The sequence below is a fragment of the Pezoporus flaviventris genome, unplaced genomic scaffold (assembly GCF_033815535.1).
Source record: "Pezoporus flaviventris isolate CSIRO_AGI_PZ_B2104156 unplaced genomic scaffold, CSIRO_AGI_Pfla_v1 ptg000063l, whole genome shotgun sequence".
Lineage (NCBI taxonomy): Eukaryota > Metazoa > Chordata > Aves > Psittaciformes > Psittacidae > Pezoporus > Pezoporus flaviventris.
This window is the reverse complement of record NW_026892611.1, coordinates 8,797,473-8,819,526: the sequence shown is the minus strand read 5'-3', so window position 1 is coordinate 8,819,526 and position 22,054 is coordinate 8,797,473. Positions and strand designations below refer to the sequence as shown.

Here is a 22,054-nt window from a genome sequence, read left to right as displayed (position 1 = left end):
ACGGCCTCAAGTTGCCCCAGGGGATGTTTAGATGGAGAGTAGGAAATATGTCTTCCCCACTGTCTTTTGGGCAGTGATGGAGTCACCTCCCTAGAGGTATTTAACAGACGTGTAGATGTGGCTCTGAGGGACATAGGTTAGTGCTGGAGTTGGCAGTGCTGGGGTAATGATTGGACTTGGTGATCTTAAGGGTCTTTTCCAACCTAAGTGGCTGATTCTATGATAATGAGTCTAATGTGTGTGAGTGAATGTGATCTGTGTTTATTGGTGTGCGCATGTTTGACAAGTGTCAAGCTGAGTTAACCCTAACCTGGTATTAGCTAAATTGCTGGGCAGTGTCTCCTGGCTGCATGGCTGGGCAAGGGGATTGGCAGTTGGATCCTAGGCTAATATTAAGCCACATTTATGCAGTGCCAAAACTCAGGGTCCTGGCTGTTAGTGCAGCAAACAGTTCCTCTTTCTCTTCCAGATACCTTATACACACACCTTTTATGTTGTATTGCTGCCTAATTTGTTCTGCTTTGAAGTCTCCCTTTCCTTTACTCCTAAAGTCTTTTTTATTGCATTTCTTCTGCTGCTTTGCTGGGCAGACTGAGGCTCCCATACTCTTGCATGAAACATGCAGTGGTGGAAGCATCCCTCTCTCCTCCCCAGACCAGAGTTTACTTCACTTTTGGCCCTTGTGCTACCAGAAAGTAGCCCTTTTTGGTTGTGAATGTCAAGGGAGAGGTCTTCCTCTGCATGTGCTGCTTTGGTTTTACTTTTACGTCCCTTCTGTTGTCTTAAGAGTCTAAGTAAGAGTACTGGAACCAAGCGTGGCTGGGGTCTGATCTAAGGAAGGATTGAAGATGCATTTTCCAAACAGGAATTTGCCTAATGTAGTGCTTTGAAGATAGAGTTTTTACCACCTCTACTGTTGATCCCCGTTTTCTGCTCATCACTAGTGGATTCCTTTTGGATCACAGGTGACCTGAGAGGAGGCAGGTGAACATAGTATTAGTCAGTGGCATATTCTCTGCGTTGTGCATCCGGCATTAACTCTCAGCCTGAGCAGGGACATAAGTTGCTTTAATGCCAAAGCAGAGCAACCTCAAACCCCACTTCCACTTTCCAAGCAACCTTTTGGTATGTCAAAAGTAAGCCTCTCTGTTAGAGTGGAAGAAAAGGGTTTGGGATGTGCTTGAGCTGATGCACAAAGTCATGGTCTGTTGCTGTGGTGGTGAGGTTGCATCAGTACTGCAAGTGTCTCAAAGGCAGCTGAAGGTCTGGAAGAAGCTGCTGCCAGGATCTGAGCCAGGTTGTCACATTCACTCACTGTCATGTGTTGAGCCCCTCGGAGACTTGTAGTAGCTCTTGTGTATTTGTTAAGGTCTCCTTTCCTTTGCAGGGGTGTCTGTCTTCAGAGGGATGCTCTTTCAGTGAAAGTCCCAACAGGACTAAGCAAGAAACAACAGCGGCATTAACTTCCATGGCAAATGTCAGTCTGCATCTCCTAAACTGTGGGTTTTTTTTTAAAGCCAGGCATTTATATAGAGACTGCATGTTGTAAAACTGGATAAACACCAAATTAATAGTGTTCATTGGAGTTTTCCTCAGCCTTGCTAGAGATTTGTCCCCATGACCAGTGAGAATCCAGCTGCTTGTAAGGTTCATTTCTTTAGTGAGTAACTATTTCATCACCTTAGTAAGTCCTGTAATTGGTATCAATGTAACATGCATATTGTGCATGCACAGATGCTGAGCATGTGTTAATAAAAAGGGGGGGGGGGGAAGCCTTTAGTTACAAGATGATATGCTTTGCTTATAGCCAGAGCATGCTGTATGACTTATGGAGAGCTGTTCTCTAGTGAACAGAGCCAGCAGTGAGCCTGCTGTGGGTTGTGCCCCTATTTGCCACCCTGGGCAGACCTCTGCTTTGCTTTCTTGTCTGTGAAATGGTGACTAAGCCCATTGTTACAAAGCTGTCGAGATCTCCACAGTGTGAAGTAGTGATGTGGGAGAAGCAAAACTTGCTTGGACAGCAGAATGCCGGATGCAGAGTTGTGCATGCTGAGAGCTGATGCTTTATCCCCTTAAAGCCACCTCATCAGTGCCTAAACTTAATTCAGATTATAGGCAGCCCTCCAAATCCTGGTTTAGTGTTGATGCAGCGCTTTGTACACTGTCTGTGTGTGCTCTAATGGGTCAGGGTCACTTTGCCTTTAAACCTTTCTGTGTGTTCATTTGCTCTGAAGATCCACAGGGCATGAGAGCTCGGGCTGGGAGCCAGGGAGGCTGGCTCTAAACCTGGGGGCAGAGCAGTAAATCTGTAGGAATGGACATGCTTGGATTGTCTCTTATGTAAGGATTTTATTTAATACTCTAGCCACTCATCTACAAGACTATTATTGATTCAAGGCTGGCAGCTGATCAGACTGATTTATGTCCTGAATTGTGAAGCTGGTTGATAAACACTGCAGTTTTCTGTAATACCTGGGCTGGTTTGGGCTGTTCCAGGTGGAACTGTGCCCCTCTATGGAATCAGGTTGGACATAAGGGGGGGGCTGACCCTAGAGGTCTCCTCTGCATGGTTCAGGGCTGTGTCCTACTGCTCTGCTTGCTCTGAAGCATGGTGGAGGGCAGGGACATGAGCTCTAGGGTAACTCTCCCATGGGGTGTCCTGGGCTCTGGATGCCTGTAGGCTTGGCAGCCTGGGAAGAAACCCTGTTCCAGCAGTGGTGAGTGCCTGCCTGATCCGAAAGGGTGGTCACTCCTCCCTCGCTGGCGCTTTCAAGTGGAGAGTTCAAAGTTTGGCCTCAGTGGACAGCACCCTGGCTTGTTGAGGTTGATCAGGGACTCACCAATGTTGTATAAAAGGAAAACCTACTGAGTTATTTCACATGCCCGGAGTAGGAAGCCTCACATAGTTGTTGAAGCCCAAAAGTGCCAACTTCCCCTCCTGGCTCTGCAGATGACTTACTGTGTATAATCTTAGGAAAGCTACTTCATTTACCTTTTCCTGGAACTACAGTGTGAACATGCCTATACTAGGTCAGCCCTAACATCCATTTATGCAGTGGATGTGATGCTTCCCCAGCCTCCAACAAGGTGCTGAGCATCTCCTTTCATCTGGGCTGTTCTGGTTTGGTGATCTGCAAAGGACATCGGTTAGGATTTCTGACAAAGGGCATGTGTCCATTGCTGGAGCAGTGCTGATCCGGAAAAGGAGCTCTTCTGGTGAGTCACTCATTCATGTCTGATTTAAGGCTTTTGTTGCTGCAACAGTAATAGGACTGCTAGAGCTTTGCAGAGCTGCTTTTTTACACTTCAGAAATAAAGATGTTAGCACTTCGTTTCATTTGCTGATGGAAATCATTCAGCAAGGTAAAGCATTAGTAGTTAAGTGCTACTGGAACTAGTGGCTACGGTATTGGCAGCGTAACCCATCCTCTACCACCTTTGTCACAGCTCACCTTGGTTTGGACAGTAGCCTGGCTTGGTAGCAAGAAAACAAACACATAAAATAGGCAGCAAATGAGGTACTGAAAATGCCTCAGTGTGAGCCACAGTGGCATTGCAGTGAGATACCTACATCAGGAAGTCAGCAGATGTAGACCATGCATGATCTGTCCTGCACTTCAGATGTGTCTTAACACGGTTAGCCCACCTCAAATGGCCTTCTAGCAACCCTGCTCTCAGCGTTTCCTTCAGCCCCATAGCCTGATTGTCATTAGGTAAATGCCTGGCTGCTGTGTTGAGGGCATGCTCCCGTCTAGCTCCTTGACATGCTTAACTCTTGGTTTGGGGTGTGAGGGAGAGGGGAGGCAGCATTTGTCCCCTGTTAACCCATGAATTGTGGCTCTATGAAATGCATAGCAGCTCTGAAAGCCCTGGAGATGCGATGGATGCAAGGCAAAGCGGTTGCTGAGCAGTGGTTGTTGCAGCTTGTGTCCCTGGCTCCACCTGGTTATGTTTTGGAGCTCCAAATGCCTCACGTCATGTTGCAGAAGTGATTGTAACCCCTCCAGATCACATGAATGCTTCAGCAGTCACTTCATTATGAGCTGCTGTTAAGATGCAAATAAACCCTGCTAATGCAGTAACTCCAGCACTGCTGCACTTCATAAGTCAGCGTAACTGCTTACACCGAGCTGGCATTACAGGGCAAATGCTCTTCCACTGCAGAGCAACGCCATCCAAGCCAACTAATACAAAGTAAAGATACCAGTGCAGTTTGGGAAGAGGTTTTATTGATACAGGATGGAGCCTAGCTTCTTTAAACCCATGTGGCTGCTCGAGTGCTGTTATGGCAGGATGGGTTTGGAGGGAATAAAGAGAATTCCTCTTTCAAGAACTTTGTGTGTTTGGTGGCCAAGGCTCCCTGTTCATCCCCTGAAGCCCTCAGCTCTTCACCCTGGGTAGAGGCCTTATGCTCTTCAGCAAGAGGCAAGCCTGTCAACTATGGGCTCAGGATCAGGGCTCTGCAGCGCTTTGAGTTCCCCTTGGCCACCAAGTGGCAACTCTAATCCGCGCCACCTTCACAGCAAGTCTGAGGAGGGTTCACAGTGCCGTTAGCCTGGTCCTTTCCTCCGTGGGGCTGTTGCCTGCTCTCATGTGATGCAGGTTCATGTTGTCCTCCCAGTAGGAGTGGCTGCCCACCCCTGAGATGAATGGAAATGGTTAACCAGAGCTGCGAGCCCTGGGGAATTGGTTCAGCAGCACTTCACGCCTGACTAATATCTGCTTCTTTCCTTCTGCACTCTGCCTGTCACTCCAGATGGGAGAGGATTGTCTGTGGGTAATTGGTTCCTGTTCCCTCTGCCTTCCTCCTTCCCTCTTAATCACACACGTTGCTGTTACCGTCTCTTCCATCGTTTTGAGTTTGGAATAAAGTTAGGTCTTGGGCATCTTGCAGGAGGGCTGGGTGAACCAGACCTGTAGTTTCTGAATGCGGAAAGCATTGGTGCTGTAGGAAGGTGACAGGAAAGAGAAACAGAGAAAGGGATTTCTGTCCTGCTGCAGTGGGTTGTGCACCACGGGTCTGATGTGGAACTGATTAGTTGTTCACTAACTTTCCCCCTTTCATTTCTGTTGAAGTATATGTGTTGTCACTTCTCTTTTCGCTATGTTAGGTAGAGCCAACTCTGGCTCTAGGGACCTGGTGAAGCTGCCAGCTCCTTGGAGCTTGCTCTGCAGCTTTGTAGCACATCTGCAGCACTTACTCCCAAGCTGGGAGCTAAAAGAGTGGCAGCCTGCTGTGTGCAGACCCCTTCTGTGAGTAAAGCAGGGCTTCAGGGGGAGCAGGTCAGAGCTTCCTGGCATTGAAAAGAGATCCTTTCTACCAGAGAGGAATTAAGTGCAATCTAGAAATGTAATGGTAAATTCTATGAGCCAGTGAGGCTTTTTTCTCTGCGTTGTAGGGGGTGAGAGCTGGAATCTTGGCTCAAGACAGGCACTAAATCCAAATTCTGCTTTTCCCCCAAGGCCTGACAATTAGGGAAGATGAAAGGCTTGCTGATAGCTTGAGGAACCCCAATATGTTATTCCTCACAGTGAAGACACGCAGATACCAGTGTACGGGTTTCTCCGAGGTTGGATTCCTAGCCTGCAGCTTCTTATGATGAGTGTAGTAGGAAGTGGTACAATAGTTAACATCTGGCTTCATTATGCAGAATTATTCAGTCATTTCCATAATACCCTTTGTAAAATGCTTGCTGCTTGGTAAACCAGTCTTTCTCCTGCTTCAGACAACAGTACCCGAAATCCTCCATGCATACAGTAGTATCTGGAAATGAACTGGATTCTTTACCTTTTTCCTTTCTCCTCTGCACTTCACTGCCTGTCAGTATAAAGTGTAAAGTTCATCTGCATGCAGGACTATGAATAGTTGCATTTATTACTCCTCAGTGAGCCAGTAACAAGATCTAAATGATCTGATGTATTAATCTAAAACACGGCTTGGCTTATAGAGCAGGCTGTAGCACAAAACTCTGCTCTGCCAGGCTCTTTCAGAGGGGAAGACCTGACAGTGTAATAAGCGCTATTTTATAAGCTTAGTATTAATTGGATTTGCATCCTCTGGCTGGCTTCCTTCAGTCTGTGCCTGATCTTTCTTTCGACTTTGGAACTGTTCAGTGTTACCTCTTCAGTAAGAGAACACAGAGCACTGCCATGGGCAGCAAGAGGATGGGTTGCTCTGTGAAGAGGTGCCTGTTGCAGAAGATGAGGGATGTCCTGTAACTTTCTACCATGACCTCAAGTAGGGATAAACTGAGCTTCACACAGGATAAAAGGAGCTCTTAAGGCTTCTTAACAAAAAGCAAATTGTGTGTGATTTGTACTTCTCTGACACCTACTCATGGTAGCTAATGTTGCATTGGGTGGCTCCTGTGGGGACCAGGGGAAGGAGAGGTGCCGGGGATAGAAGGAGGATGCAGAACAGCACAGTCAGATTTTAGTATTGTTGGAGGGTAGTTACCATCTGTAAATCACTCTCTTGCAATTCACTGCTGTTCTCAAGGCCTTTTATCCTTTTTATCTGTGCTCTGAGGGAGAGAATTACGAAGCTTTATGGTATCTCTTGACCAGCGTAAAGTACATTTGCCATGAGATCTCCTGGGGAGCAGGCTATTGGGGACCAGAACACGGTTGAGGTTCCAAGTCTTTTGTGCAGAGAGAAAAGGTTGGAGCCTTTTTGGCTTTAAGCACAGACTTACCTGGAAGCTTCTGGTGTATCTTTTTAGATATCTTAACATATCAGCATATATTTGAACACCATATCTAGAGCTTTTATTGACCCAGTTTGTCAAATGCTTTTTAAAGCAGATAGACCTCCCCAAACCTTGATCAAATGGAAGAGCAAAGACATCTAGATCTGTGGTGTTGTGGTCTGCTAGTCCAGCCTTTTCCCCCTGGGGGTTGGCTTCTACCTCACCCCTGCACTTGCTTCATCCTCCATGCACATTGCTGGGGCATGATCCTTATCTGAATGTGACCAAAAAAGACCCTGCAGTAGGCAAAAAGCTACCATGGTCTTCTGAAAACAAAAGCCTAGGACACAGATATGCCTGGAGATGTCTCTGTAGTGAATAACCACTGCAGATGTATGCTTATTTCCTCCTGGCTATCAGTCATCTATCAAGTGCTTTATAAATATTCACAGGAGTGATGTACTTGCAAACAGCACTTGTAGTCAGCGTTGGAGTCTGTCCTGATCACTGAGGTATCTGAAGCGTGTAGAATGGTATGGATGTTTCAAAACTGGGCTTTATCACTGAGAAAGTGGTCTGGATGCTTTGTAAAGGGAGTTCATGGTAGGACAGCTTCTAGGTGGGCTGCAGGATGGTTTGGCAGAAGGGCTCCAGAGAGGGTTTAGTGTTTATGGAGGGTTGCGCGGGTGGTACACAGCGGCTATTTCAGTCGCTTCAAGCTGTAGCTGTGTAGCTTGGCAGAGATCATTACTGAAACATTCTAGTGCACTGTAAGGTCTCTTTACTATTTGAGTGGCCCATTAGATCATGAAGCTAGTTTGTTCCTGTCTAAGGGAGGGGAGCATCTTCAAAAGGAAGAAAAGCCCACCTCTCCGAGCTGTTGTAATAGCCCGTTCTCTTTCTTCCTCCTTACTGAATAGAGCCGCGTGTCAGATGAACGTAGCCAGGATGCGTTGTGTTTTCCTGTTGTTCGTAGTTGTTCCCTAGAAAACCAAAGCTTTCAGGAAGTGAGCTTCCTGTCAGCTTTATGCCATTTCACAGCTACCCCACTGGGTTTTGTGGAGCTGCTCCGGGCTGCAGGCAGGCACCGTGGTGGGCTGAAGGGAAAGCGCTGGTGCACGAAGCACAAAGAACTGGGCAGAGATTTTGGTGCAGATGACAGGCGCAAGAAGGGGATGAGCTTTTGTTCTTGTTAACCTGCAAAACACCCCCGTCCACTGTAGGTGTGTGGGGGTAGTTCTCCAGCAGCTCTGCTCACGCAACAGCAAAAAAGCCCCTCTGTTCCCTGTGCTTTCATTGCATTTCTGTCTGTCCTATGCGTGGCAAGTGAGGGAGCAGTGTGAGCAGCCCAGCTCCACTCCAGCCTGCTGACACTTGGCTTAAATGAACTCGGCCTTTCTCTCCTCTTTCTCCTTCTCTCTTTCAGCTTGGCAGTGACCTTGGCGGGGGCATTGGAGGAAGCCCGGCAGTAAGTGCCATTCCTTTTTTTTCCCCAATTTCAAAAGCTGCTCAAAGCTCAGGGTGTTTCAGTACAACCTCACCCATTATGGGCTGGAAGATGCTTTAAAATCCCTCAAGATGTTTGAAAATGGACAAACGCAACTGAAACACACAGGTCCCCATCTGTGTTGCTTTGAGTCCAGATGTCACCTGGGCTTTCCTAAGAGCAGCCACGGCCAGAGCTGTTGACTGTCTGCTTAGCTCTTCTTTCTCAGAGCTTTTGGGTTGAGCATCAGCATTACCACTAGCAGTACCCCAGTCCTTGTGCAGCTGCTTTGGGAGCTGAAAGGCCAAGGTGCTTACCTCTCTACTCACAAAGCCTGCTCTGCTGTAACCCTAACCCCGTGTCTCCATGGGCTTGTCTGAACTCAGTGCTTTTCTCCTCCCAGATGCCACATAAGGTTTTTTCGGAACATCAGGAAGAGGTGCTTTGAGCTTTCCTCCTGCATGTGGTCAGTGCTGAACTCTGCCGGCCACCGGCCTCCTCCTCTGTGCCTGTGCTTTGTGAGTGTCCTAGTGCCTAGAGCGCCTGCCAGGACATGGGAGACTTTCAGGCTGCTTCCACAGCACCCTTGACTTCAAACGCATAGCAGCTTCTTCCAATAAAGCATGGGAAAAGGATGCAAGGTGGCTGGGAGATGCAGTGAGCAGGAGGGAGCGTGTCTCCAACCCACAGCCAAAAGCAGTCTCCTGGAGAAAGCTCCAGTCCCTCTTCCCAGGACTGTGTAGGCAGTAATGCAGTGAGGAAAGCATACTCAGTTCTGGAATGGGGGCTTTTCGGAGACCCTTGTTCTGGCTGCAGTCATTCTCTCTCCTTCTTTTCCTGTGACTCCTGCGTTCCTTTCTAACCTCAGCACCAGGGCAGAGGAGAGCTGGTGGCACAGTGTACCTGTAGCCCCCAGGCCGTACAGACCAGCATATGGGAGATGCTTACACTATAGAGATTGTACTTACAAAGCCAGGACTCTTGCCTTCCTGGGCCATCATAAACCCACCAAGCAGTTGTGTAAAAGCACCAGTCCTCCCTGTCCAAGGGGTTGACTGAACACCACATCTCAGGTGGGTTCCTGAGCAACAGAACAGCAATGAGACTTCAGACCTGCCATCCGTATTTCCTATTGCCTGCCTTAGCCCTTCTGCCTGTCCCTGGGCTGCTGACTGGTGAATCCTCTTCTCAAGCACATAATTCTTCCTGCTCATAGTAAAGGAGAACTTGGGAGTCTAACTAGAGAGTCACTGTCCCAACTGGAGCTGGGCACCTAAAGGTTAATCCTCCAGGTCTGGTGCCCTCATTTAAGTCCTGAGAGGGAAGGATTGCCCTTGTTGCAGAAAGATTGTCCTGTGGCAGAGACAGCTAGTTCTGCTTCATGTAATGAACCTTTTGGACCATAGTGCTGAGAATGCAGAGCTCTGGCTTTGGGTGGGAGTACACAATATGATCATGACTCCCTTGCTATCTCTGGATATGCAAAATCATGAAGATTCCTGAAGACTGTCATAGTTGGGGGAAGATTTGAAGCGTGTTTTTCTTTCCCCTGGGTTTATATAGGGTAGATCCACAAAGCATATTGTTTTTATGAGGAGGAGAGATGGAGAAGAAGGATTCCTCTACAGTGGGAATAGGTAACTGGAGCTATAAGAAATGATGTGAAAGCTATTGCATGGTTGAGGCGATAGCCAAGTGTAGGGATTAGTTGCCAGGAGCTTTGGGATTCAAATGCATTATTTAGCACTATTGATAATTCAGCAGGGAAGCTGCAAACGGCTTTAAAATATTGAGTATATTGCCTGAATTTGTGGTTTATTTAATAAGTAGTGCTCTTCATGCGTGATGTTAATCAGTGCTTGTTTTTTCTACCCCCTCCAGGTGGGGCAGACCTACATTCCCTCCTCTGTTCCGGCCACCTTTGCCCCTTCACCCACCCCGGCCGTGGTGAGCAGTGGACTCAATGATCTCTTCGAGCTCTCCTCTGGTATAGGCATGGCTCCTGGAGGATATGTGGCTCCAAAGTCTGTACGTAAGGAAAAAGAATCATCCTCAGTATATTGCCTTACCTTGGGCTACAAGAAGTCAGAGGTTGCTCGCTTGTCCCCTTTATTGTGGGTCTCTTGTGCTATTGGGGCACCCAATTCAACTCAGTCCCATTAGGGATGCTCAGGCAGTGTAACTGTGTTGGAGACCGTGGTAATTGTAAGTTATATACTTCTGTGTCTTTAGCAGTTCCCTCATTTTTCCTGTAATAATATTACTCCAAAGACCAGCCCTTGTAAGATAAAAGAATCTCAATTTTGTGCAAGCAGCTCTTTCCTGGAGATCTGCTTCTTAGCAAGCTTCCCCAGGAAACTGAGGGCGGGATGCAATTTGCTCCAGCTTTCATAGAAGATACGTTTATTTGGAGGAATCCAGTGTGACAGTGAAGGTAAAACCACGTGATTGATGAGCACACTGCAGCGTAATGCAGAGAAACGCTCTGTTAGTGACAGAGATCACAGATGCAGTGACTGAAGTGTGCTTAGTCTGAAGGGCTTGTGAGATACAGAATGTGGTTCTGCCAACAGGCTGTGGGGGAGCTCAGATTCAGCCTTTCATGCCTGAAAGGGAATAAACAAAACTCAGCACCCTGATTAAACACTCAATGGATGAGTAAGCCTAAGTCATCCTATGAAATCTAGGATCTCAAGGTACTGCAGAGCGTACTCAAAGCTTTTGGTCTTTAGCTTGCTAGTAAATAGTACACCGTATGTAAGACCGAGTACGAAAGACCCCAGTAATTTTGAGCTAAGAAGTACTTCATCTTGCACCACTCAAATGTGGGTCTGGGTTTTTCCCACAGAGATGGTTTGGGAATTCAGAACCCAGGCAGGTAGTAGTATCAGCCCTGTGATTTTATTTGGTTCAAACTTTAGTGTTGTCCTGCCTCTAATAGCCCAACATGTCCTTGGAGAAGCCTGTCCATCAGCAGACTTGGTAAGTGTTGCATTAGTGTGATGGACACAAGCTTTCCCTGTTTTGTGCACACTAATGCTATAGTATATTTGAATTCTTAATGTGAGTACTGTGGGCAAATACAGATTAGGAGCAGTGAGCTTATTACTCATTGGTGAGCTTGATCCTTTCAACACCCCATGTTGTGTCTTCCCTGTAGTGTTTCCTTAGCATTTGTGGGCTTGATGCGTCAATGTAGCTGAATTTCCAGACTCAGGACTTTGTTGCTTGGAGAACTGCACTTGTTTGTTACCTTCAGGCCAGACTTATGCTGAATGACATCTCTTGTGTTCAAGGTTTGGTTGCCTGCAGTGAAGGCTAAAGGACTGGAGATCTCAGGCACATTCAGTCACAGGCAGGGACACATCTACATGGAGATGAACTTTACCAACAAGGCTTTGCAGCACATGACCGACTTTGCCATTCAGTTCAATAAGAACAGGTGAGAAATCAATCCACTTCCTCTGTTAAAATGATTGCATGCTCCTATGAAAGGAGTCTGTGTCTACGTGGATAGATACAGGGAGGACTTTTATGTAGGTATATGATGCAGTTATGGAAACAGCTGTATGATGCAGCCTGAGCTCTCCATCACACCCCAATTGTGTGAAATGCCTGGAAATACAGACTGATAAATCTGTGAGGCAATGGGCAGCAGACGGTCTCCTAGCTCTGAAACAGCATCTCCCCCATTTAATCTCTGCAGAGTTTTAAAGGAGCCTCATGAGTTGTTAGGCAGGTTAGTGGTTTTATAGCCAGTAAGAGCCCCGAGGAAAGCAAGAGCATAAACAGGCAAGCATTTGAGCAGCACAAGTATCAGTCTGTAATGCCTCCACCTCCTGACTTAATTGCTGTGCTGCCCCTCAGACTGTCTGGAAATACAGGTCTCATTAATAAAGCTATTTGTCAGGGAAGAAGTTGCAAGTTAAGAGCCTGTGGCACATGTTTTCCCTCTAATTGGCAGCAAAACAATTTTGTCAGAAGGAGCAGCCACTTGAGTGTTTGGAGCATACAGATTGTTCTCTGAAACCCATCTCAGCCAAAAGACATGACATGGCAGTACAGCCATGGTGCCTTCCCACAAATAAGCCTTCCTAGTCATCTTATCTTGTGGTTTGCTCTGTGTTATCTTGAGCAAGGACCAGCCTGCTTCTTGTTAAGAATGTGAAGGTTATCTTGTGACTGAAATGCTCCCCATATTTCTTAATATCCTTTTGCTGGAAAAGGGTTCTCTGTACTGCAGATCCACTGAAACTGTCTCTTTAATATCACTGTTAGCCTTGCAAATGTGGGATTTCTTGGGACGAAGAAGATTTACTTACAAAAGTCATTATGCTAACTAAGTCTTAGTAAATGTTCTCCCTGGACTGCTGTATTTTCTGGAGAGTTTTGCTAAGCTGCTGTGTGCAAATACTTCATGCAAATTGGCCTGAAAAAAAGCTGGTTTGCTTGTGATTTTTCCCCATACATCAAGCTGTGTTCTAGCCACACCTCCACAGTACTTCTCAAGGATGCAGCAAGTTTAAATACTGTACAGTAAACCAGCAGCTTCTCCCTTTGCAGCATCTCAGCACACATTCTGTATACAACCTACTACTGTTTACTCTTCTACAAATACTGTTCTCCTGCCACAGCTTTCCACGGTGGCTGGTGCATTGGAAAGAGCTGCAGTGGGCTGGCAGTTTAGGTCTAAATATTAAGGCTTGCAACTCGGAGGTTTCTATTGCGTTTCCCCCTCTCCTGCTGCTACTAATCACATTCACTGCAGTCTTGGGATAAAGCCCTAAAAAAAAAGGAAAGAAAGCTAAAGCTCTAGCGTGCTGGAATACCAGGCACTTAGTAGCAAAATACAACTTTGTTTTCCCTCTGAGTCTTAAGGAAAACACTAGGGCTTATATCCCCCAAGGTGAAATGGCTGCAAAAGGCAAACCACGTGGGTAGGCCCTTGCTGAGAATATTCTTGTTTCAGCTCCCTAAGGCTGAAAATAAAGAGAACAAAGAATGGACATCTCCTGGTTTCTGAGAGTGACAAACCCAATGCACATGCACCGTGCAGAGGCAGTCTCAGTTTCGTAGTGGGTAAAATAGAAGTACACACCTATGTTTTTGTTGCTGTAAATATCACTTCTGAGCTCATGTGAATTCTGCTAAAGAGAAACACAGTTGTGAGTGGACAGACTGTGTTATGAATCTGTGCTTGCATCTCGTTTTGAAACGAAGCTAGTACATAGTACAGAGGTGTTATGGTAAATGTTAGCTGCTTCCCTCTTATCCACATGAAGTAGAGATGCCTGTGGAATTAAATGCCTCTTGGACTGAAGGGCAAGTAACCATTTGCTTTTCTATGGTGGTATATAGCCCCAGCTGAAGGAGCCTCAAACCAAGCAACAGAGCCAGACACTGTCATTTGGGACCAGACAGCTGGCTGTGTTGATTCATTTGTTCTGCAGTGCTCTGCTACAAACCTCCTTGGCTATTTGTTCTGTGTTGGCTTCAGTTCCTTCTTCCAGAGCTCCCAAAGATGCAATAGCCGTGGAGTGTGTGTGATACACTCTATTTGCAGTGCTCTACAGCTCTGTAAGAGTAAGCCAAGAGGCCCGAGTTTGAGGTCAGGGGCTGCTCCTTGCTGGGCAGGCTGCTGCTCAGCACATAGACCAGTATGGTGTGGGTAATGGAAGAGTTCCCAGATGCTGGTCCCCTGGGCAGGATGGTGCACGTTGCAGTGAGGCCGACCTGATTGAGTTTCCTATGCTTTGTCCTACTTTGAGTGCTGTTTTGAGCTGTGTTCCTCCCTTTGAGTGACAGCAGGGGCAGCTCAGAAGTAATGGAAGGCGAATCAGCTTGTGCTTGGCAAAAGAGGAGTAGGTGCTGGTCAATGCAGTGCTGCTCTCATTGCCTCTGTTTTTCTCTTGCTCAGCTTTGGGGTCATCCCAAGCACCCCACTGGCCATTCACACACCTCTGATGCCAAACCAAAGTATTGATGTCTCCCTGCCCCTCAACACTTTGGGACCAGTCATGAAAATGGAGCCTCTGAACAATCTCCAGGTAAGGATTGGCTCATTCTATACAGGGGGAGAGAGCAGCAGGTGCTCAGCCCAGCTTGTTCAGCCCAACACAATGTGGTAAGACTCTAGGAACAAAATACCATGTGTGTAGGGTAACTAGGCAGACTTACGAACTGGTCTGAACAGAGAAAGTGCATGCCTGGGGTGGAGGAGGCAGCAAGAGCTGTCACCAAGAATTGAGGCAATTAAAGGAATTGCAGGAAAGATGGCAACTACTGAGTGATTAATACTTCTTTAGTGCTCTTAACTTGAGGGTGCTTTACAAAGAAATTGGCACATCCCTGCCCCAGATAGCTTAATCCAAGGCAAACAAGATGTTCCAGGAAAGGCAGAGGAGAAATGACGTGAGCAGCTAATGTTTCATTAATGAGGCTGTTGCTGCATGTCAGGGACAGCATTCCCTAGATGAGGCTTTTTATCAGACTGGGCTGCCAATCTGATAAATAAACCCACACCAGATCCAGGAAGATGCTCCCCTCTGGTTTTGACCAGAGATTGTCTCCAGCAGTCCTGATGTGCCTCAAGGGTGTTGGTCTTGAAGTACTTCTCAGGCAGACAGTTCTACCTCCCGTGTGCAGCCACTGTGGAATGGAGCTCAGTGAGGGACTCCTGCCTCTTCTCTGTGTAGCTGGGTCCTCCAGGATGGTTTTCCCAGTATTCCAAAGATGTGGTTAACTTGCTCTGTAGCACACCTCACTTGCCTCCAGTCTCCAGGAGATGGAACTCGGTTGTGTTCCTGTAGCGTAGCAGCCCATAGAGGGGAATATTTTGAAGTAGCTCATTCTCTTTTTAGATTAAGAGAATGCAATGAAGTTACTATTTATTCTGCTTGAGCAACTGGGGTTTTTTTCCCTTCTTTTGACTTCCATTCTGGGGCTTATGACTTATTGATGAGTCTTTGGGCAAACAGCTCGAAATAGCTTCTCTGGCGCTCAAACGAGCAGTCCTACACTCGGGCTCTGAGCTCAGTCATGCGATGGAGCATGTGGACAGTGTATGAATTACATGTGCTTGTCTTCCACAGAGGGCCCTTCCAGCTTGTGGAAAAGCTGGATTCCCTCTGTATCCAGGTCATGAGGATGAGTCTGTATTACTGCATTTGGGTCAGACGTGGTAAAGTCTGCCTCCTGCTCTGAAGGAAGTTTGGAAGGCTCTAGGAGGTGACAGTTGTCATCTGCCATAACGCTGGGGACTCTCACAGAGGCACTCTCAAGTTGCTGCTTCCTTTGATCAGGAAGGAAGTGGAGTATTTGGATTAGTCAGTCTCCAAAGGAATCAGAACACAGTTTGTTTCTTGCAGCAGCATCTTCTGCTAGAACAAAGCAAAGAAAAAACATGCGAGGAAACCTCCAACTACCTTATATTGAGACAGCAGAGCATTCATTAGTGCCAGACTTCATTGCAAATTTGCTAGCTCTCTCATTGCCATAGAAGTTGGCTGCCCTTTTACAATTGGGGAAGCTGCCATATGGAGTAATAGTATATTTCTCTGCAAAGAGTTGAATCATGATAGCAGATGCCAAGTTAAAAAGAGCACTCCCCTTACTTTTTTGACAGCAGTGGGTTTGATGGAGATCTGTCATTGCCCTGACAGCCAAGGCTCTGGTTTTGTTTTGTGAGTTCACGTAGGAATTATCTATCTTAAAACATTCAGAAATCGTTTTGGTGACCTACTTAGGGAACAATTTATAGCATAATATAGGAGTAGAGAATACAAATGTTCCTGTATTCATTGAAGAACCAAAACACTCATCAAGTTGAATTTGCTTAATGTGGTTTTTCTGAGCTGGGGAACATTGAAGTAGATGCAGGGCTGGTTTGAACCTCAGGACCTTATGTTCATCTGTTCTGGTGGGGTTTTTGTTGTTCTAGTAACAAGAAAAATAACTCCTGAAGTAGCTAAACTGATAGCTTTCAACTTTTGTCATGTAAATTAGAAACTTCAAAGCCTAGTTGTACGTCCTTAGGCAACTATTTCAAAAGTAATGAATTCAAGTCTTGTTCAGGTTATTTTTATTACCATTTCTACTTTTTTGCCCAGTACAGCTGGTTTAATCTTAACATTTGTAATCATGGAAAGAGACTGAAATACGTGGCAAGTTAACAAAGGGCCATTTTACAAGAAGATGAGGAAGACTGAAATATCTTCAGAGGCTTTCTTGGGTAAAATATAACAGAAGTCTTCTGTTCACCAGTCACCTTGCATCTTGTGAGGCTGAATGCCAGGCTTCTCCCTCCCATCCTAAAGTAGAGATGATCATTTTCTGGACCTGTTAACTCAGATTCAAGCCCCAATCAAGCAATGATTTATTCAGAGGGTAGAGTTAGACTGGACAGAGCACTGTAGGGGGCTGAATGGACTCCAGCCTCTGCTTTCTGGCTCATCATTTTTTGCCTCTTGCAGATTTAAAAGCTGCTGATGGATGCCTTTGGAGTGCACCAGTTGCTAAAGAAAATCTGACTTAGTTATTTGTGCACTGCTAAATTCTGCTTGGGGATGCTCTTGCAGTGCCCTGTCAGCCCTTCAGAGGCTACTTGGCACTTGTAGGTGCTGTGGTTCCCCTGCCCAGAGCTGTCTCTGCAGAGCGCAGCGCTAGTAAATGATAACAAGTTCTTGCCCAAGGTGTACAAGAGGCTGCATTGAGCTCTGTATCTGATAGCCAAGGCGATGACTATTAGTTGTACAGGGTCCTGTAGTTGCCTTTTGACAATCAAAGCAGTGATACCCCTCTGATGACATGTAGTCAGGGTTGTACCTAGTGAAACAGATGCGGTGGGTGAGGTATCTTTGAGACCTTGAGCTCTCACACACATGGTGGCAAGGAGGAAAATGGGTTCTGAAATAGGCATTTGCATTGGTGAGGAGCATTAACTCCTTCCAGATACTTTGAGTCAAATTTGGAATAAGAAAATGCCTGGAATGAGAGCCTTTCTATGCTAAAGAAAACCTCTGCTCCTAATAAATGGTCTTTCAAGGGTTGTGAAATCGGAATACCCTATTTGTTCATTTGGGTACATGAGAATTGCTCCCTTGACCCTGGAAATGGGTGAGGACCCAGCCTGTTGTGAGAGCTTCAGAGCTCAGGCCTGGCCTGTCATGGCACAAATACGATAATCAATTCTGTGAGGTGGTAACCACTTGCAGGAGACAATACAATTGAAAACAAGCCTCAGGGACTCCCAGAGCAGTGTCGAGTCTGAGCCTGGAGCATTGCCATTCTCTTGGGATCCACATTCAGAACTGACAATCAATGTGTTACATTCCCCAGCATTACCTGCTGTCAACTGGCAGGGCTCTTTGTTGCAGCTACTGAGCATGCAACTGAAAGAAGCAGAGCTTCAGTTTTCCAAAATGCCTGTAAAATGATCTGGTGAGTATTGAAAGGGAAGGATCTGCCAGCTGCGCTTTTTCCTCCAAAGTGACACTTGGATACACAGACCTCTCCCTTGCTGCTAGCAGTGTGAACACTTATTTCTTCCAGTGAGGTTGGCAAAACCTTTTATAAAGGCAGATGAAGTTGCAGTTTCTTCATTGAGAAAAGATCAGTCTTGCTGTTGCAATATCGTATTTCCTCTTCCATGCTCAGTTCTGCTGTAACTCATCACCTGCGCTCCTCCACTCTTCAGTGTTTCACTTGCAATGCAGAACCCCTGGAGCTTTCATTCATCAGAAGTGTTAATGTACCTCAGGTCACAAATACAGAGCTCTCAGTACTTGGAAACAGATTCCACACAGTCATCTCTCCATAAAAGCAAGGCTGAGAACAGGCGTGAGCAGTGAGTCCAGCCAGCAGATATTCTCCCTTCAGAGCCTACTTAATAAATGGCACGCTATCAGCCTGTGTGTGAGCGGAGTCAGAATGACTGGACCAACCACCACAGAGCAGCCTTGGGTAGCTAGATGTGGAAGGTGTTTTCTTGGGTTTGTTGCCTAGGTTGCTTTTTAACAGGCTCTACTTGTAAGGGTCTGATTCCAGCAGAGAGCCCTCCTGGGAGCACCCTGAATGAAGGACTTGGATCACAGCTTGGCATCTGCGGCCAGTTCCTAGCTCAGCTGTGGAAGGCTGTTAGCTTGCTGCTGAAGGGTAGGTCTGCCACATGGTGCAGCACATTTGATAAGAGTGTACATTTTGAACCTCGAGTACAGCCAGGCACACATGGGAGCATAACCCTCCCAGTAACTCACTGTTCCCTGACCATTGACGTAAGCAGCATGCCTGGAGATGGCAGGCTCAGCACCCACCCTTGCTGTCTGTGCACAGCACCACTGCCCAGGCTTAATACTCCTGCCTTTAGGTAGAGCAGCGACTGTCAAGCACCCCCCAGATCCTGAGGAATCTACCAGTCAAACAAACTGAAGTAGCTAGCACTCCCTGGGGGCATCTGACAGCCAGAACAGCAAACTGTCACAGAATAAACCATGCCTTCGTGCTAGCAGAGGTAGAAAAGTCTCTGCAGAGGAGAGTTGTTCTCTCCTTAACAGTTTGGCTGTTACCAGGCTCTAAAGCAAAACCCAACTTGAAGTAAATCCTTAATTTAGTGTAGGTGCTAATGGGATTCCAAGTGGGTATGTTGTGTGCTTGCTGCTGATGGAAAGCATCTGTGTTGCTTTCAGACTTGACTTTGAAAGTCACTTCTTATGCTGAAGTCTGGGATTTAAAGCATCAGAAACCCACACTGTTGAAGAAAATAACTCATGAGGTACCTCTACCCCAAAATACCATGTGTTGGCTATCGGAGGGTTGCACCGCAAGAAAGGACAACAGAAGGGTGCTCATGCTGCAAGATGAGCAAGTGTGTCCCAGGGATTATTTCTAGAAGTGCTGCTTCCTCTAGGCAGATCATGAACAAGATGTAAGTGATTGGGAACCCGGTGCTCACACCTCTTTAACAGTGAAGCATCACATGAAAATCTGGCACCTTTTGACTTTTATCCCTCAGCAGCTTTGTAGTCTGCATGACTAAATTCACAAGGTAGTAATATTTTGTTCCTCCTTTCAGAAGGCTCACAGATGGAAAGCCATTTTTTGTTGGAAATGCTTCCGTTTCAGCTCTCAAATGTCTGAAGCTGAAGGTCAAGCTAAAGATTTAATAGTTCATGGCCAGGTCAGCAGGTTAATGCTGCAGAGACAGGCAAAGTTAGTCTGGACTGGAGGGTTTATTGAATGCAAGTGGAGGTTCCTTACAAGAAGTCCAACCTGGAGAGAGGTTTCAGCTACTGGTATCACTTGAAATGCCATTGATTGTCTCAGGCTGATGTTCCCATCTGAGGAGCACCGATTTTTTTGGCAAGTCACTGTTATTAGCTACTCAGTTTCTCACAGGCAGTGCTGTGGATGTGCTGTCTGCCTGCAGGTGCTTTTGTAGCCTCTCAGATGGCATTGGATGCTCCCCATGTGACAGTGCAGAGGTTAAAGCATGACCTTGGTAAACTGTTACCAGCTGGTAGGGCCTCTTAGCTTTCCCCTTGCTGCAAGTTTGCCCATCCAGGTATCTGCAGGTGCTTTGTCTTGGGGATCACAGAATTAACAGTGCATGCCTGGCTGTTGAGGGGCAGTATGTGGTGATGAATGAAAAGCTTACTAGTTTTGTCCTAGTGCTGTAGGTTTAAGGAGACTGTAGCTTTTCCCTTTCCCATTTGCAAGTGTTATTTGTAACAGCTGGCTTCTGCATCATTACAGACACTTGCAAGGTGACACGTGATGTCATTCCTGAACCCAATGATGATGCAGTCTGGGAGGAAGGCTGGCATGTGGCTTGCTTTTCTTTGCTGGGGAGAAATTGCATTTCAGAGCATCTTAATTGGGTAGCTCTCCAGAGTATAGCCAAAGCAGCTTACTCAGTATGTTTCTGCAGAGTTGAGAAGCAGGTCAGCAGATACCTTTTTATAGCATCCTTATAACTGCAGGGACAGGGTTAGCATATTAATTTGGAGTGTGCCTCTAGAACCGTGACTGAAGAGAAAGCTCTGCTTTCCAGCCCCTCTTGTAAGAAACTGTTGTTGTATGGCAACAACAATTAGCTACAAAAGCTAATTCTAAGGCAAGGCAATTAATCATTAAATCAGAGTTGGAAAAAATCTTGGGTCACACAGTGTAGTGCCTGCTATGCTTTGTTGTTTTTCTACAGATCCTCTTACTGAGAGCATTGTCAAGGTTGATTTTAAATACTCCAAGTACTGGAGCTCCTCTCTTCCTCAAGAGTATTTTGTGCTGCTTAGTAATTCTCACTACTGAGTTTTCCCAGGTGTTTAGCCCAGATTTTCCCTCTTCTGGCTCATCTCCATGCCTTACATCCGAGCATAGCTATGGAATGGCTACACTGCTGTCTCCCCCAGCCCTCCCCTCCCAGACTGAGAGGTGCATTTTTGGCTGCTCAGCCTGTCTGATCACATTTTGCAGAGGTGAATCACTTAAGTCCATCCATCCACCAAATCTGCTTTTACCCCTCTGGCTTTGGAGCCTATAGCTCAAACACTGGACACTCCAACTTGCAGGTACAACTCCAGCAGTCAAAGCACATTACAGCTCCCTGTTTCAGAGGACAGTTTCCCTTTTTTTTTCCTAGGTTGCTCCATCATTTACATGGTTTTAGATGGCTTTAAATTAATCCTTCCTTAAGCTGGTTTGCACTGGGGGAATTAAATATAAGCTACTACCTTTAGTGATGGCTGAAAGCAGGAGCCCCACAGACTATCACAACTGCCTTTCTGCTGTTCTTTGTCCTTCAGGGGCCTTCCCAAGTGCTATAAGGGTTTGTTCAGGAGCTTGATCTCCTACCACTTATCCTCTGGCTTGCATGCATGTCTAATCAGCTGACTTGGGTTTGAATTCCCTGGTTTATTCCCCTCCCTTCTCTATCTGCAGCTGGTTTTACAGACATTTGGGGATGTCTTTCTAAACCTGCTCCTATAGATAATAGAATTTCTCAGCAGGGCACTAATATATGTAATTATTAATGTGACTGGAGTTTGTCTTGGCACACCTCTTTTGTAGCAGCAGATTTATTTCTTTGGCTCAGCATTTAGCATGGTGTGGTTTGTGTTTCAGCTGGCTGACAAGTTGGAGAACTCCTTCTGGGGTTTTTCAAAGGAAGTAAGAGCTCAAACAGCTCCTGAAATTCAGGGCTCCCCACACAACTTCCATTCTCAGTCTCTTACAGGCGAAGTTTCACTCATTGCAAGCAATGGCAGGTGTCTGCTGAACTCTATTCCCATGGCAGGCTATGGCTGTGTGGGAGGATGTGAGGAGAGCGTGAGAGGCATAGAAATAAAGCCCAGAGCTCCCTTTTCCTGTGCTATATTATGACAGTGCACTTTCTCAGACCTCCAGGCTGCTCCTGCTGAACCATCAGCTCTCAGCCTGGGGAAAAGTGAACGTAAGGTTGCTCTCTGTTTTAGGAGAGATTAGTGGGTAACGTGGCAAGCATGTGTGATAAAAGGCATTCCAGTGAATCTCCCTGGCTGGTGGAGTTCAGTGACACTGAGAATTAAGTCTTCTGTCAAGTGATCTTTTTTTACCTGCCCTGATTGCTCTGTAGCAGGGCTTTCTTCCAGGAATCAACACCCAGCACGCATTCACTGCATCACTTTCACTCATGTAAAGGCAGGAGACTTAGGAGATGCTGCAAGGAAGGTGCAGGCAGTGGACCCACTTCAAGCTCTCTGGAAAGTGTGGACTGAGACAAGACTAATCAAGGAGGTGGAAAATGAAGAAATGGGGGTGAAAATAAAGAATGCATAGGGGATTGGAGCAGGGGACTTGCAAGAGTGAGGTGGCAAAGAGGGTGGTGGGGAAGCTCATGTGCAGTATG

At 46.4% G+C, this 22,054-nt stretch overlaps 1 protein-coding gene across 1 annotated transcript in view; it reads left to right on the top strand.

Annotated features, from left to right (window-relative positions):
• Window positions 1-22,054, top strand: part of AP2B1 (adaptor related protein complex 2 subunit beta 1) — a 78,926-nt gene that overhangs the window by 44,174 nt on the left and 12,698 nt on the right. Inside the window, exons 15-18 of the mRNA XM_061470464.1 lie at window positions 8,116-8,157; window positions 10,057-10,203; window positions 11,472-11,617; window positions 14,093-14,222. Coding sequence (XP_061326448.1) covers window positions 8,116-8,157; window positions 10,057-10,203; window positions 11,472-11,617; window positions 14,093-14,222 — 465 coding nt within the window. The remainder of the gene's footprint in view (window positions 1-8,115; window positions 8,158-10,056; window positions 10,204-11,471; window positions 11,618-14,092; window positions 14,223-22,054) is intronic.